Source organism: Egretta garzetta, unplaced genomic scaffold (assembly GCF_000687185.1).
Source record: "Egretta garzetta isolate BGI_Z169 unplaced genomic scaffold, ASM68718v1 scaffold17, whole genome shotgun sequence".
Classification (NCBI taxonomy): domain Eukaryota; kingdom Metazoa; phylum Chordata; class Aves; order Pelecaniformes; family Ardeidae; genus Egretta; species Egretta garzetta.
The window spans coordinates 449,858-465,754 of record NW_009260136.1 but is presented as its reverse complement, the minus strand read 5'-3'; the positions used below and the strand labels follow the sequence as shown (position 1 = coordinate 465,754).

The window sequence follows — 15,897 nt, the reverse complement described above, 5'->3', positions numbered from 1 at the left end:
GGGGTCTCCGCCCGCCTTCCGCCGCGCAGGGGGAAAGCTTTTTCCCTTGCGGCAGATCTCGGCGCGCCCTGACAAAGGCAGGGAAGAGTTAATCTCCATTCTCTTCAGGAATGTGGGGGTAGGGGGTTGATGCTGGCAGATTGCTGCTCCCCCGTCTCCCTCATACTTCCAGTCTCCCCTTTTCCGCCGTGGAGACTTCGGTCTCCTCACAGAATCATCCGGTTCCTGCTGCTTTCCTCCCATGGCATGTTTTAGCTCTCGTGTAGCTGCAGTTGAGGCCTTTCTGGCACCAGGAAGATTGGAGTAGTCGCCCCATGTATCTGCAGTGATTGCCACCCCCATCTCTGTGCCTGCTGATAGAAGCCAGCAAGATTCTTCATTTTTTTCTGCCATGCCATCTCCCCGATTTCTGTTTCATGACAGCCTAGGGTTCCTTTTCCCCTACACTGATCTATTCTTTATGTGTGTGTGTGCCTGTGGTTTTGCTGTCCTCTATTTTTATAACATTTTGTCTTCCCCGTTTTTAGCAATACACCGTAATCACCTTGAATTTAAATTCCTCTTCTGTACCCCTTCTGAATTCATATCATCAACAGGTTGCATATATGTCAAAACCTTGTTTAAGTCACCTTCATCAGTTGGTTTGCTTTCTCTTCTTCATTATGCTATCAAAAAAGGAAGGATATAATGTAATTTGCTCCCCATAAATCACTGCTAACTGTTTTTTAATCATCTAGATGATGTCATATGAGTGCTTGTAGATTTCTTGTGTTGTGCTTTGCTGTGGGTTCTTTCCTGGTATTGGAACTGGGGGTTCACTCTTAATTCCTTAGATCTTCCATCTTGCCTTTTAAACACTGATTTTAAATTGTCCTTGGCCATTTGTGTAGTTTGTCTTCTGGGACTATTTGTCCTCTGGGACCTCCTTCACCATCCAGGAACTAATAAAGATAACCGCAAATGATTTGTGTTGCCCAGAGAGGTTGTGGGGTCTTCATCCTTGGAGGTTTTCAAGATGCAGTTGGATATAGCCCTGAGCAACGTGGTAGATCCCCGTAGCTGCCTATGCTTTCAGCACGAGTTTGATGAGAGACCTCTTGAGGTCCCTTCCTCAGTTACTGTATTTAGCTTCTCTGAACTCTCCTTAGTCTGTTCCTTCTTAGGCCTCAGTAGCAATGAGGAACAGAAGATTTATGCAGCTTCATGTCTTAAAATTAGCTGTAGATCTCAATGACGTGCTGAGGGAGGATGCATATGTTCCTTCTGAACCATTGGGAAAGTAGCGTGCAGTCTCGTAGGCATCCAGCAGCCATGGAGGCATTTGATAGGTAGGACAAGCAACATGGAAGAGAGGGGTTTTGCTGATAGGTCCAGTTTTACAAGTGATTCGCAGGCGAATCCCAGATTTTTGAATGCAGTGTTCTACATTGTCCTACTGGAATAAATGTAAGCATTTAACTGCAAGTTTCCCTGGGTTAGTTGAGATAGATTTGAGCACTGAAGACAGTAGCTGATATCTCAGTCTTACTCCAGATCCTGAAGGAGCTGCAGGCATAAATGCTTTTACTCACCAGTAGTCTGTCACTCCCTGTGTGTAAATTTTTTTACCAGGCTGTTTGTTGCAGTGAGTTACTGCTTGCCTTGGCTATCATGCCCAACTTTCTTATCACAGGTTTAAACCAATTAACTGTTAAGTATTTAACTAATGCTCAAGTCAAGTTTACTCCTGTAAGTCCCTTATCAAATAACCACCATACTCATAGACCCTTTCAGAAGGTTTAGAAAATAAAACATATCTTTTCTTTTCTGTTGGATATAGGAGTGATGTGGGAACCACCTGTTCTGTGTGAAGGACAAGAAATAAAAGACTTGATAAAGGGAAGAAACAAAACATCTGATAAATGGAAGCCATGAAGATATCGAAGCGGTTCTTCGCTTTTGGGATTTTGGCATGCATAGCTATTTATGTTGCTTACATAAAATGGCACTTGGATTCCAAACCAGTCATGGGAGCAACAGAAGGAGTTGCTGACAGCAGGGGAGACAAACTGAACCATCAGGCACTGACCACAGATCTCTCGGTCTTTTATGGGATTATGTTTGACGCAGGAAGCACAGGGACTCGTATCCATATTTTTAAATTTACACAGCAGCCAAAAGGTATTGCCTGCTCATTGTACAGATTAATTCTTCCGTAACATATGGAGCAGATTATTGATGATTCTTTTCTAGGGATTACTTGAACAAACATGCTCTTTCTAGAAAGACAGCCATCAGGAAGCATATTATGATTCAAGCATGTGGGTTTGAATGAAACCAAGAAAACATTAAACAACGAGAAAATGCTGTAATGTCAGAATATGAACTAAATAGCAGCTGTACCTTTAGAACAGTGCCTTGAAAAAGAGCAGTTTTTCATCATGGTCCTTGGTGGAAGAGAAGATTGTAAATTTACAGTGTCTTATTCCCCCAGATTTTCACCATGAGGTTGTTGGCTTGTCTCCAGTTCCCATCAGTGAGCTGCGTCTCTCTGCATTGTCTGGTTTAGTGCATCCTTGGCTTCAGTGTTGGATTTAAATTGCAAAACTTCACTGTTTGATTAAAATTGCTGTGTATTGCACCTGGACAGAAAGTACTGCTAAGAGGCAAGACAGAAGTGTACGAAAAAGCTCCAGTTTTCCTCTGGAGTTGTAAGCTTTGTTTGGTTAGGCGTTGTCAGCTCCTATCTGTGAAATTCTTAAAGATGAAAGAACCCATGTGGATGCTGTTAGTAGGTGATCTGAGGATGCTTTTAAGGATTAGCAGTGTGGTGTACAGTCTGACTGGCCTGTGGGGAGCACCTTAGGTTTGCAGGATGTGCTCATGTAAGGCTTAGCCACCAAAGTTGTTAAACAAGTCTGTGAATTTCCTCCTCTCAGTGTATTCCTGAATCTTTGCTTCTTTCTTGCCTGCTTCTCTTTAAACACAATTTCAGAATATATTGCAGGAAACTTTATGGACTGTAGTTGGGTACAGGAGGAGGATGTTGTCAAGCTCATGTGATCTTGCCTGCAGATTCATATAATTGCCTATACCGCAGGTTTCCAAAATACTTAGGTCTGGCTCCCTCTGCTGCCATTGAAAATGGTGGTAAAGCTTCCACTGATTTTTGCTGAAGTCAAGTTTAGCCAGAACAGAACATGCTGAAATGCGGGGTCTTATGTTACCGGTGCAGTTTGGAAAGCTGCAGATGGCAGGTGTAAGGGCTCAAAGAGAACTTGCACCCATCTGGTGATTGTCTGATATGCATGAAAGATGTGTGCATAGTGGACACCAGCACCTGAAAAACAGTCATGAATTTTAAAAATGGTTTTTTGGGAGCTAATTCCATAGCAAGGGATGTATTTAAAGGTTGGGTGGCTGTGATAGTTCATTAGACAGAGGCTTCAGTTGACTTCCATTGGCATGTAATGATGTAATTTGTAAAATGGTTTTCTTTTTGTGTATGTAGAATTATTTGTAACGTTACTTATTTTGGTATACTGCTTTTGAACAGAGACTCCCAAATTAACCCATGAGACGTTTAAAGCACTGAAGCCAGGTCTATCTGCATATGCCGATGATGTTGAAAAGGTAATTTTGTTTCTGTTACTGTAAAAGTATGTGCCCCAAAACCTGTTCTTGATATGCCCTGCAAATAACATCTTGCTGTGGTACAGGATGCTGAACAGTCTCAGTTCAGGGAAATATCTTCAAATGATACAAACCCACAGTAAATGCTGGTCAACATGCAGAGGAGCAAGGAACAAAGTGACTTGTCTGCCATCTCCCTTACCTTCTGGCTTGCAGGGACTTCCTGACCCAGACTTACACCCAGCTCATAGTGTTCACTGGCTCCAAAGGCTTTTTTTTATTTCAAACTACTTGTCATACTGCCTTTTGTAGCCAAAACATTCGGTGGCAGAGTTTTCTATGTCACTGTTTGAAAAAGTGACTCTTCCTGTTTGGTTTTGACCTGTTGCTGAATAATCCCCATTATATCCACCAGGCCTGACACTGTAGGAGATAGCGAGTCCTCCAACTTTCTTCTGATCCCTTGTGATATTCACTTGGCTCTGTTCCACATTTACAGTGAATCATACCTCTGATCACCTTTTTGCATCCAAGAAAGGCAAATCTAAAAGTTTCTAAGATGACTTTTTTTGTTCTTTCTCTGCTCACAGAGTGGCCAGGGAATAAAAGAGCTCCTGGAGGTGGCGAAGAAGGAAGTTCCTATGGAGCTGTGGAAGTTTACTCCTTTGGTCCTGAAAGCCACAGCTGGCCTACGGTTGCTGCCAGGAGAGAAAGCTCAGAAGTTGCTGGATAAGGTACTATTTCTTGTCCTTCAGTTTGCTTTCCAGAAATTTTATAGCAAAATTTGTTCCCTTCTGTGTAAGGTACATACTCCTTTATCTTCATGTACATGAGTCGTTCCTATCATTTAACCCTGAAAGCAGTGCAGAGCCACCTGATCTCAAATGGGGTTGGGGGGGAGAAATTGTGTTGAGTACAAGCACAGAGGAATGATGACAGCTCCAAATAAGCCTGGAGATGACACATAACATAACGAGTGTAATGAGATACTCCTAACAGTCACCACAGGCTTGTTCTTACTGGGCATGTTTATTGGTGGTTTTGACCAGGATGCTGCTATTTTGAGAAAAGCTCTCTGCTATTTGATTGGTCATGTTATCAGCCTGCTGCTGCAAGGTTGCTCGTTTGTATTGATTGGAAATAATGTAAATTGTATTTATAGGCATGTAAAATATGTAATATTTTTAAATGTTATAAAAATAAACAAAATATTACGTTCTAGACCTCACGGCTGTGGGAAAAGTTTGTTTAAGTGTACTGTTTTTCTAAGCAGTAATTGGAAGGAAGAAATGTGGTGCGCTTGAAACCAATGTCCGTATTCTCCTCTGCTGCCTGCAAGCTGTCCCATTCTTTTCCACACTGAACTTCAGCTGGAACTGCTGTCGTTGTTGCTTTAGAGGACTCTGGAAACCTAGGGCTTTGCTACCTCATGTAGGATGTAGTGTAGAGGACCTCTAACAGCCAGTGTGCTCCTGGTAAAAATGCCATTCCTGGAAGGCAGGCTGTTCATCTCCTGCCTCTCCCATGCGTATATAATACCCTGTGGGTCACCAGTTGAGCAAAGTAAACTAGGTTCCCTCCCCTACCTATGTCCATCCCATGTTAATGGCATTTCTGAGCAGTCTTCATGCCTGAAAACCCACACATCCATCCTGTCTCTTCACCAAACTGCAGAGGCAGTGTGTAAATTGCTGACCTTTTATAGCAGAGCGTTGCCTGATGCTTGTTGGGCTCTTGAACTTTGAACAAAGTAGTGCACAGCAGTCAGGATCTGGCCTAAGAAGAGTAGCAGTTGTGTAAAACTGGAGTTTTAAAAAAACTTGCTTTCCAGCTTAAAAAAGATTTCTCTGAGTGTATCTTTTATTTGAAATACAGGTAAAGGAGATTTTTCAGGCCTCCCCCTTCTTCGTGAGGGACAACTGCGTGTCGATAATGAACGGAACTGATGAAGGTAGGCTAACTTGTGCAGTCCTGGAGATTCCTGTTTTTTCCCACTCACTGTAGTGGGAACCCACAAGTAGTGGGTTTGACACAGTTTTTACGCTGCCTCAGACAATGCCTGCCAAAGAGATCTTGTGCTGCATTTTCCAACTTGAGGTCCTGAACTCTGTCCCGATTCTCGAACCTCCGAGTGCCAGGCAGTTCCCATGGAATCACCAAGAAGCCACTGTGCAGTCAGCACTTTTGGAAAGGTTTCTGAGTATCTGTCTGCTTGTTGAGATGGTCTTCAACAGCTGGTTTTGCACACCTTGCTCTTGACAATGCTCATCAGAGCTTTCTGGAATATTTGGTCATAATGTTAATTATAACTGATCTAATGAATGTGATTGTGAGTTCAGTCTGAAAAAATGTTAGAGAAGAAAATAAATACTGAAGTAAGTTGATGCTCATAAAAAAATGCTGAGGATAGAACCCAGAATCAGTCTTGATTTAAAATAATTTGAAGAAACAGAAACATGTCCAAATTCTAAGTAACTGAGTGTTGAAATGTGTTTTAGATCTGCTTAGAAACCGAACTTTAAAATAGCTGGAGCTGTTTGGAGCTGTTTATGAGTTTCTTTTTTAATGCTTCATGGAAGAAAGACATTGTGATTCTTTTTGTTTTGTTTTAAAATCATTAATAGCAGTGACAGCCTTGGTTCAGCCAAGGGTTGAACTGGACCATGTTCCCTAGCATGCTTGAGCTTTAACCACATGGATAAATAATTTGTTAACATAAGGCCCACTAATTAGTTTAACTTATCGAGAAAAGGTTTATAAAACAAGAAGAGGACAGAAACAGTGCGGCTCACAAAAATGCTTAGAGGAAAATAGGAAAAAAAAAAGAATACTGAAAAGATGAAAGTATTCAAAAGAAAAGTCGAGTGCCTGAATGAAACAAAAGCCTACCAGTGGATGTTTTCCCAGCAAATGAACAACGTGAGTGTTGGTCATTTCCTTGTCTTTTAACTAAGGACTGAAGCTTTTGTGATTTCTTGCCTAAGTTTTTGACCTGTGAAATACAGAGTTCTCCAGGCATTTCACATATGGGATTTCTCTTCCAAATACCGCGTAAACTCTGGTATAGAAGGTCATTCTCTTTGTTCAAGGCATCTAATCGTGGCTTTTGACAGCCGTTGACAGTTGTGGAAACACTGGCTTTGGGGCAAGGTGGGTCAGGAGAGCTCAGCAGAGCAAATCCTATTCACCCTTTTTGAAGGTCCTTCTTGCTTAGCTCTCAGCTCAACATCCTTTGGAGACTTTGTATTGGAAGTCCTCCATTTGTGGAAGGGGGACAAGGGAGCTTGTGGCAGATGGTCTCTGCTGTCTCTATCTATTATTGGATGGCAAGCTCTGGTTTGTTGATTATTTTGTTTAGATGGTGCAGCTAAACTGTATGGGAAAACGTTAAAATGCCTCCAGCTAAACAGATCCTAAAGCAGGAAGACCTTGTAATACGGCTCACCTTATTTGTTACTGTTGTTAGATAAAATGAAATGGTATCATCTAACAGTGCATCTTCTGAATCTTTTCCTTATTAGGTATTTCAGCCTGGATCACAATAAATTTTCTAACAGGTATGTGTACATTAGTGTGTGCATAAATACATGGCCAATGCTGTGAAATTCATGCTGTTTTCTGCCCCTGCATGGGATTTGCTCATTCATTGGGGTGGAGTGGGAAAAAGAATGATCTGGGAATAAGTCAGCAGTTGGTTTTGGCCTGGCCTATTTAAGTCATTAGAATTTTGACCATTTAATTGACAGAGTGAGGAGTTTAATCCCTTTTCCTAGATGTTTAATGTAGCCTTTCTTTCAATTCCCTGTAGGGTACCAGAGCATTCTATTCCTCTTTAGAGTCTGCCACTAGCTCTGGCTAAATTTTTAATGTGGATATTCTAGATGTGCACAGAATTAAAGTGCTATGCTACTTCCTTACAGATTTGTAACAGAAGTACCACAAGTGTTTACACTGCTGGCTTAGAAAAAGGTAGCTGAAGAGTAAAGAAAAAACTAAGCTGAAGTCCTCTCTGACAATAAGTAAAGCAGTCTTCTGTCTGATCACTCTGTTCAGCACACACAACAAGTGCTCTAAAGCTTTTTATGTTCACAGGAAATATCAGAAAGGTCAGAGATCTTCAAACATCAGCTATCATGAGGTATACCGAGGTACTTGGCACAAACTAGTCTTGTCAGGAAGATGTATTTGAAGGATCTAACTGAGAAGAACTGGATTTAAATGAGAAGAGAGGTTTGGGCTGGCAGCAGGAAGAATTCCAAGAGAGCTGAGTCTCTTAGGCCAGCTCTTTTCAGTCTGTCATCCCCTTGGCTGTAGGAATCTGCAAAATATTACTGAGGGATCAGGGAGAGGTGGCCAAGAAAACCACATTCCTCTGTGTTACAAAGTGGTTACCAGAGCAGTTTGCAAAAGAGTCCCTGCATCCACTGAAAAATGTTTAGGAATCCAATAACCAAAGCTGCTGTAATTAGGGCATGAATAGCCACCAGAGAAGTAAGAGAAATTCTGTCACTTGAAGATTTTCAGGTCACCCTGATAAAGCCAAAATAAGTGCCAGTAGATGACGGTATAATTCAGTGCTGGCTGGAAGCTGACAGATGAGATTGTCCTCTTTCTTTACCACTGTTCTTCTGGTTTTGTTCCTAGCCAGTTTCTCACAGCACCCACCGTGGCTTTCTCTGTTCTGTCACACATTTCAGGTAGCCTAGATGATCCACAGAAGAGAAGTGTAGGGATGCTGGATTTGGGTGGTGGATCAACACAGATCACCTTCCTTCCACGCATTCAGGTAATGTGAACATGCACGCTGTTGGGAAATGCTGGTGCAGAAATCAGTAACTGCTCAGATTTGTTCCCTTTGTCACACAGACCAGTGTGACATGAAGCCACACTTCTGACAGAAAAACCCAGGTCACTTGGTCACATCTGCCTTGTTACAGTCAGTCATAGAGGCACTCACAATTCTTTGTCAGTCCTCTTACTCCAGCTCCATGGGTCAGTGGTGCATGTGGTGAATCTGACAGGGCTGCTTTATCTTGGGGAAGATGCAATGTTTGCCTGAGTGTCTTAATCCTTGAATCTCAGTTTGTGCTGCTTATAATGAAGAACTCAAAGGCAGTGCTGTTAATGAATTCAAGTCCAACATTTGGCCTATATTGGGTTTTAAGAACACAGTAAGATGCCTTCTCAATCCTTGTTTCTGGTTTTCCCGAGTTCACTTAGTTGCAAATGAACACTAAGGAGCAACTGTTACTATGCAGTAAAAAATACATGCTGCTGTTAGTCATTTCAGCTTCCTGTTGTGGCATTTTGATAAGTGCTCTGTGAGCTGGAAGCCCTGTGGATGTGGAGTTGTAAGGCTCTGGCCTGAGCAGAGATACTGTTCATAATAAAGCTGCACAAAAGCAGAGGGTTGGGATGTATCTAGTGTCTCAGCCTGGGCTAATCAAGACATTTTGCTCTTACAGCAGAATGACAGGGCATGTGAAGAGTCTGGGATGTGGAAATTCTGGACTTAGAGATTGTATTAAGGTATCAGCAGCATGAATAGCATCGTGGCCTGAGCTTTGTTCCCCACAAACGCGCTAGCCGTGTTGTTGCACTTGGGGAAGAGGCTGCAAAGTGCTTTAGATAATTGCCCTTTCATTTCTTCAGACCGGCAGGCTGGTCCTCACTCTGTTCCTTGGCAAGCACAGTGATGTACTGTTCTCTGGCTTGTGGAAGTTCACAGCTGAATTCGCTTGAGTAGGAAGTTAACACGTGTCTGGCTTTCATATTATTTTGCACAGTTTTCCCTAGCAGGGATCGTGTGAAGAGGCAGTTGCTGTAGCCTCTGAAAAAAGCAGTTAAGAGCTGGAATAAGGATTCTTTTTTAAATTAAAATAATGCTTTTATACACCAATTTGGTGTGGATACAAATAGAAATGTAACCAGTTTAGACTGTTATGTGAAGACAGCTCCAGGTTTTGTGGTTGTCTTGTCAAATCAAAATACTTGTAAATTCATCATTTCTCTCTGAACCATGCTAGGGTTGTTTCATGGTTTTCCTAATGTTTTGGAAAATGGTGTTGGTGTTCGCTGCTGCTGATAGAAACCTTGCAGTGATATCTTTTTCTCTTTCCAGGCAACCCTCCAGACATCACCAGCTGGCCATACAACTTCATTTCAGATGTTTAACAACACTTACAAGCTGTATTCATACAGGTTAGTTGTGGGAAAGACAGCACACTGCACAGATAGAAGCTTTGTATGAAGCCAGTGAGATCTAGGTGTTTTGCTGAAGTGGGGTCCTTGCAAACGAGTACTGGGAAGAAGGAGAGAAACCTGAGCCACATCACTGTGGTGGATTAACCTTGGCTGTCTGCCAGGTGCCCACCAATTCACTCCCCTTCCATCAACAGGACAGGGGGAAGAAAATATGACAAAAGCTTGTGGGTCAAGATAAGGCAGGGAGGTCACTTACCAGTTACCATCATGGGCAAAACAGACTCAGCTTAGAGAAGTTAATTTAATTTATTGCCAATTAAACAGTAGGATAATGAGAAATAAGAACAAAATCAAAAACACCTTCCCACCACCTCTCCCTCCTTCCAGGCTCAGCTCCACTCCCCACTCTTCTACCTCCTCAATGCTGAGCAGTGCAGGAGGATGGAGAATGGGGGTTGTGGTCAGTTCACAGTGCTTTGTCTCTGCCATTCCTTCCTCTTCACTGTCTTCCCCTGCTCCCAGTGTTTTGGGCAGAGGGAAGCAGTTTCTTCCCGCCCATGTTTGCTGTGGGGTGTGTTTGGGCTCAAAACATCAATTCTGTGTGCTAGAGGCTGTGCTGCCTTTGAGGAGGGTAGGAGACATGCTAGGGGAACACCTTCAGCATTCCCAGTTCTTCAAGAGCTAGATAACTGTTCACAGCTATTGCTTGTGCTTTTTCAAAGAGAGATTTTCCTTCTGGATAAGGGTAATGCGAGAGTGGGTTGTCACACTGTTCCCTTTATGTGTATTAGCTGCTGACTCGAGCCATTTTGCTGGGACCATGTAGAGGAGACTGGCATGTCCCAGCCAAGTTGTCAGTGGGGTATCAGAGGAAGGATGTTTGTTGTTCACAGAGGCTTTTATTCCTTTGCAGTTACCTGGGACTCGGGCTGATGTCAGCAAGACTTGCCATTTTAGGAGGAGTTGAGGGAAAACCCTGTAAGTTATGGGTGCTCCTCAAGTCTGGGCTCTGAGCATAGGGTACGTAGCCCTGTTGTGGGGGGAAGAGTTGTCTGTCCCCTTCCCTTTGGGCTCAAGGTTCCTGAGTGGTATGTGGACTCCTGTCACCATGGCTGGGCGCATTTGAGACGAATGCCGGAGGTGACACTGCTAGATCCCAGGAGACCTGGATTCTTGCCAGCCCTGGGGGGGCATGGGACATCTGAGCCATGACTGGGGCTTGGAGGTGCCTTGCTGAGGCTGTGGGACAGTGTGGAACAGGGCTGGGGGTGAGAGATCTGAAATTAACTCCTTATGTTTTTCCCTAATGTGGCTTTGGTTTACTTCTGCAGTAGGAGAAGGGGAGGAATTGATCAGCCCTTGTTTACCACCTGGCTTCAAATCTGAATGGCAACATGCTGAGATAGTGTACAAAATTAAAGGACAGAAGGCAGGTATAGTGATTTATCACTCTTCCTATTTAGGCCAGCATGCTATTAGCAGGGTAAATGATACACTCTCAGCCTCTTGCAAAGACACTAGATTTTCTGTTTACTGTTCTGTCTGGCTCCTCGTGATGTGCTGTTGAAGACATTCTGCAGCTCTTTCCTCTTGTGCCATGGTGTGTCTGTCCAGTCAGTAAAGCTGCTAGTAACAATGCAGGTGGAGTTGAGCGATCCGTGAACAGGTCTTTCAAAATCCTTCTGCCTCAAATGATGTCCATCTCTGATCTATTGCATACTTAGTCCCAGCCTGAGGAGGGTAAGGGTTGCCACTGGAAGAAGATGCAGATTTCAGTTCTCTCTGGAGAGCTTACAAAGTGCTGTTGTGCAAAAGGGAGCCTGTTTCCTGGCAGATCCTAAATAAATTGTATGTATGTTTAACTCTCTGCCTATAATATGCTGGGTTTCTTTGCCTTCTTTTAGGTGAGCCTCTGTATGAGTCTTGTTCTAACAAAGTGGCAAAGATGCTCTACAAAAAAGTGCATAAAGCTGAGGAAGTGAAGGACTTGGATTTTTATACTTTCTCCTACTACTATGACCGTGCAGCAGAGGTTGGTCTCATAGGTACGTTTGCTCCTGTTTTCATTTTGTTTTAAATAACAAGTTGTGGAAGAAATGATAACACTTACACACGTCGTGATGCTTTGCTAAGCTGCCATGGAACTTGTGCAGCATTGGTCTGGATATCGAATGCTATTTAATTTTTATAAGAGAAGGAACTAGGGCTGTGAAATAGGACCTGTCACTTCTGGTAATGGTTTTTAAACAAACTCTCTGCATTTCAGAAATCATTGTTGTCTCATTAACTCTACAGTCCAAAATAGAAAAAAAGCCCTCATAATGATAAACAGATTTCTTGGCCAGTAAAGCAGTAAAGTGATCTTGGGCTGTGGTTTTTGTTTCACTGATCTTTTTAGATGGAGTTAAGGTTTTCATATAATTCCATGTGTATTCAGAATGCGTCCCGTCTCTTTTCCAGTGGTATGCTGGTATACAGGGGGCTGTCATGTTCAGTGGTAGACAGCAGATGATGAGATCTCAAGCTAGTTTGGACAAATATACCCCCTCCTCAGCCACTTTGTTTTACAAATCACTTCAGATTTAGTATGTCGCAGGGCACCACTGCCCTGCAGATCTGGTCAAAGGCATTAACTGTGTTCAGGCATCACTGGGCAGTGCAGCACAGACATTCAGGACAAAGTGAGACAGTTTGTAAACTGTTTCTTTAGGAAATGAGGCTAAAAGTTCTTCATAAAATGAGGGCTTTTTCATCTGTATCTTTTAAATCTTTTCACTATATCTTTTAGATCTTTCAAAGGCTCTTTTACCTTTAAAGCAAGTGTGAGTTTTCTTACTGATTTCAGTGGCTCAAGGTTTGATTTCCAAAACAACTTTTATGACTTGAATCTACAATTGCCTTTATACAAAAACCATACAAGACCTTTTTTTTTTCTTTTAGATAAAGAAAAAGGAGGAAGCTTAACTGTCGGTGACTTTGAAATTGCAGCTAAATACGGTGAGTAAAATACAATCAAACATACACTGGTCATTGTGTGTAAATTCATACGTGGGTGGCAAATGTGTGACCTGCCAAGAAGCCTAATTTTTTTGGTATAAGTAAATATTGAACACCTCTCTTGGGCACCTCTCTCCATAGCATCTCACCAACATTTCTGTTTATTTCTGAAGATTTCAACTAATTTCATATTAATTTTATATCCATTCTTGCTCTTCCAGCCCACATAAGACACCTCTTATAATACTTATATTTCAAAACTCTCTCAAGAATTACTAATAAACTTGCCAGTTAATAGTCATCCTGAAATCATGCTTTCGAAATAGATGTGGGGGTTCTCATCCTATTAGCATAACCTGTTCTAATCTGGTTTAATTTTTCTGTTTGCCTCAAGATTTGTTCATATGCTTGATTGTTAATCAGGAAAGGGGTAAAACCGGTTCAGAGCTTTTCGCTTCATCAGCTGCAGAGATAACGGCCTATGCAAATTTATGAATGTAAACATTCTTTTCTTCATACCACAGACTCAGTCTTTGATCAAACTGACGTGGTGCTTTTTGGTAAACTTTATGAATGACTGAACAATTGTTGCAGTTCTGATTTCTGGGCTACCATTTGTGTAATTCATCCTGAGAAAGGAAGTGAGTTTTATTTTGGTTTTAGCTTTTCTTTTGTCTTTTTTTTTCCGTTTCGTTTTGTCAACATCTGTCGAGTGCTTATGCTCGAGAAACACAACACACGTGAGGTTGCTCGGATTTTTAAAGGCTTGAAGTAGATAGAAGAAAAGTTGGAGGCCCTTTCCATCCTTTCCCAGAGAGATACAAGAAACTCAGCTGTTTTAGGGGAGAAACAAAATGCCTTGATCTTCCTTCCAGTATGCCAAAGCTTTTGTGCTTCTGCTAACGTGTGCATCTCATTTCAACTCCATTGTAACAGGCTTCATCACTGCACAACTCAACTGACAAGAGGTGTTCTGTGCATTCATCTGAGGTTTTTCAAAGCTGGGCTGATGCTAGGCCTGAGCCTGCAGCACACATTCAGACACTGTTTTCTTTCTCCTTAGTATGTAAGACCATGGAAATCAGCCCCGGAAGCAGCCCTTTTCTCTGCATGGACCTCACGTACATCACCTTCCTCCTGCAAGAACTGGGCTTCCCAAAGAGCAAAGTCTTTAAGGTGATGCACAAAATGGGTTGCTGGGGAGAGTGGGCAAGAGGGTGCCGAGGCAGTAGACGTCATGCCAATAGTTTGGTCTTTGATTTGCCTTCTTGCTACAACACATGCGCTGGGATTGGGGGTGGAGGGACACTGTCCCTACGATGGTGATAACCAGTTGTGATAACCTTCAGCGCTGTATTCACCTTGCATGCTTCTCCTTCTCCCAAAGAACTGTGTTTTCACTTTTTTTGTTTGGGTTGTTGTTTTTCTTTTTTTCCAGCTTGCCCGGAAAATTGACAATGTTGAAACGAGCTGGGCGTTGGGAGCCACTTTTCATTACATTGACTCACTCAATAGACTGCAGTATTAAAGCTCCTTGAAGGTCACTTTTTGGGAATCTCAGTTTTTCAAAGCCCATCATGGGAGTGTCTGTTGAAGGGCCTGCTTTTGGCTTCCGGAGTCCTTTGGGAGGTCATCGTAAACTAGGCCCCTTGCCTCCCACCCTCTGCAAGTCCCCTCCATCACTAGCTCTTTTTTACAGTGCAGAGTGCAGTGTATAAAGAATAAGCCTTGATTTGACAGCATCTGCAGTCACCTTGAAGTAAAACTTGATCATTGTTGAAGGAAAACTAGGACTCTGCAGGACACCTATGATCTCTATGAGAAAAACACACCTTTTTGGAATATGCCTCTACTATGTGCTTGTATTGTGCTGAAGTCGCTGTAGGAAATGGTCACTCCAGAAGGAACTCTGCTCTCCTGATTTCAGGGTGGTTTTTTCCTGTTTGTCAGCAGTTTTCAGTGATGATTTTTCTTTTACTACTTCCGTGTTTGAAGGTCAACTTGTGTGTGTGCGTGCAAAGACAGTGCATTAACACAGATGTGCTCTTTGAAATGCAGAGCGGAAGTCTTGCCTCTGCTTTTCCACTGGCTGAATTAGAAAAGCTCAGGAGCACTCTAGAAACTGGATACGGACTTTGAGGCATGAATCAGAGCCTATATGCCCAGCGAGTTAAAGCCTACAGCCTAATGTTGGTTCCCTGGCTATTGGGAGACAGATGGTGGAAGACAAGCGTCAGATTTGCTGGATCGAGACGAGCAAGGCCTGGGAGTTGGGTGTAGGGCTAATGGTGGATTTGCCAGTGCTAGGGTCGATTAGGGTAAGATCGATGAACAAGACACAGCCACAAAAATAAAGCTTGAGCACGGCTTCTTGGACCTCACAGACATTCTGTGCCTTGGCAAGTTCGATGCAGGGCCCAGGATGAATGCATTTACGTGGTGTTTTTGGTGCCGCTTCCTGCAGATGATAAATTAATGTATTGTGGTTGCACTGAGCCGTGGCAGGGTAGCTGCAATGCACCACTCCAACAGCATCCTGTACGCCGGCTGAAAGCGATCTCGGAGGCAGCAGGAGCTGGAGAGGACATATTGTGCTATTTGTAATCTAACTGTGGAATTGTGTTGTATTTGTATGGATGTTTAGAGCAGGCCCGAGTGGTCTTTTGGGGGTGCGAAAGAGCCCAGCCTCCCAGAGGGCCAGCAGTGCGTGCCCTGGCTTGTGGGCTCATGGTCGCAGCCTCGTCCTTTCCCTGGGGCAGCGAGACATGGGGGGGTAATGTGGGGTGCTGCCTGGCTGCTGGCTCTGCTGCTGAGTGTACAGGGGACACTTGAACCCCGCTGTACTGACAAATAAACCCTCAATTTAAAATGAAAATGTGGTGGTGTGGCTTTTAGTTTCAGAGCCCGCAAGGCGGATGGGTTGACACCATCGCTCTTGCCATCCCAGCTCCTCCACCGTCCCCATCCCCCCGTGCCACCCCTGTCCCCTCAAGCCATCCCCGTCCCCTCACGCCGTCACGGCCCCAGATGCCATCCCTCTCCCCGCAAGCTGTCCCCATCCCGTCACACCGTCCTGTCCCCGCC

General features: G+C 43.3%; 1 protein-coding gene across 1 annotated transcript; it reads left to right on the top strand.

Moving 5' to 3' along the window:
• Nucleotides 1–1,408: 1,408 nt before the first annotated feature.
• ENTPD6 (ectonucleoside triphosphate diphosphohydrolase 6) lies at nucleotides 1,409–15,491 on the top strand. Its single transcript, XM_009641618.2, has 14 exons — nucleotides 1,409–1,446; nucleotides 1,820–2,160; nucleotides 3,536–3,612; nucleotides 4,203–4,346; nucleotides 5,488–5,563; nucleotides 7,134–7,169; nucleotides 8,310–8,398; nucleotides 9,734–9,813; nucleotides 10,730–10,794; nucleotides 11,148–11,249; nucleotides 11,721–11,861; nucleotides 12,757–12,813; nucleotides 13,877–13,989; nucleotides 14,252–15,491. Exons 2-14 carry the CDS (start codon nucleotides 1,902–1,904, stop codon nucleotides 14,339–14,341), a joined length of 1,329 nt encoding a protein of 442 aa, XP_009639913.1. The 5' UTR covers nucleotides 1,409–1,446; nucleotides 1,820–1,901; the 3' UTR covers nucleotides 14,342–15,491.
• The last annotated feature ends 406 nt before the right edge of the window (nucleotides 15,492–15,897 follow it).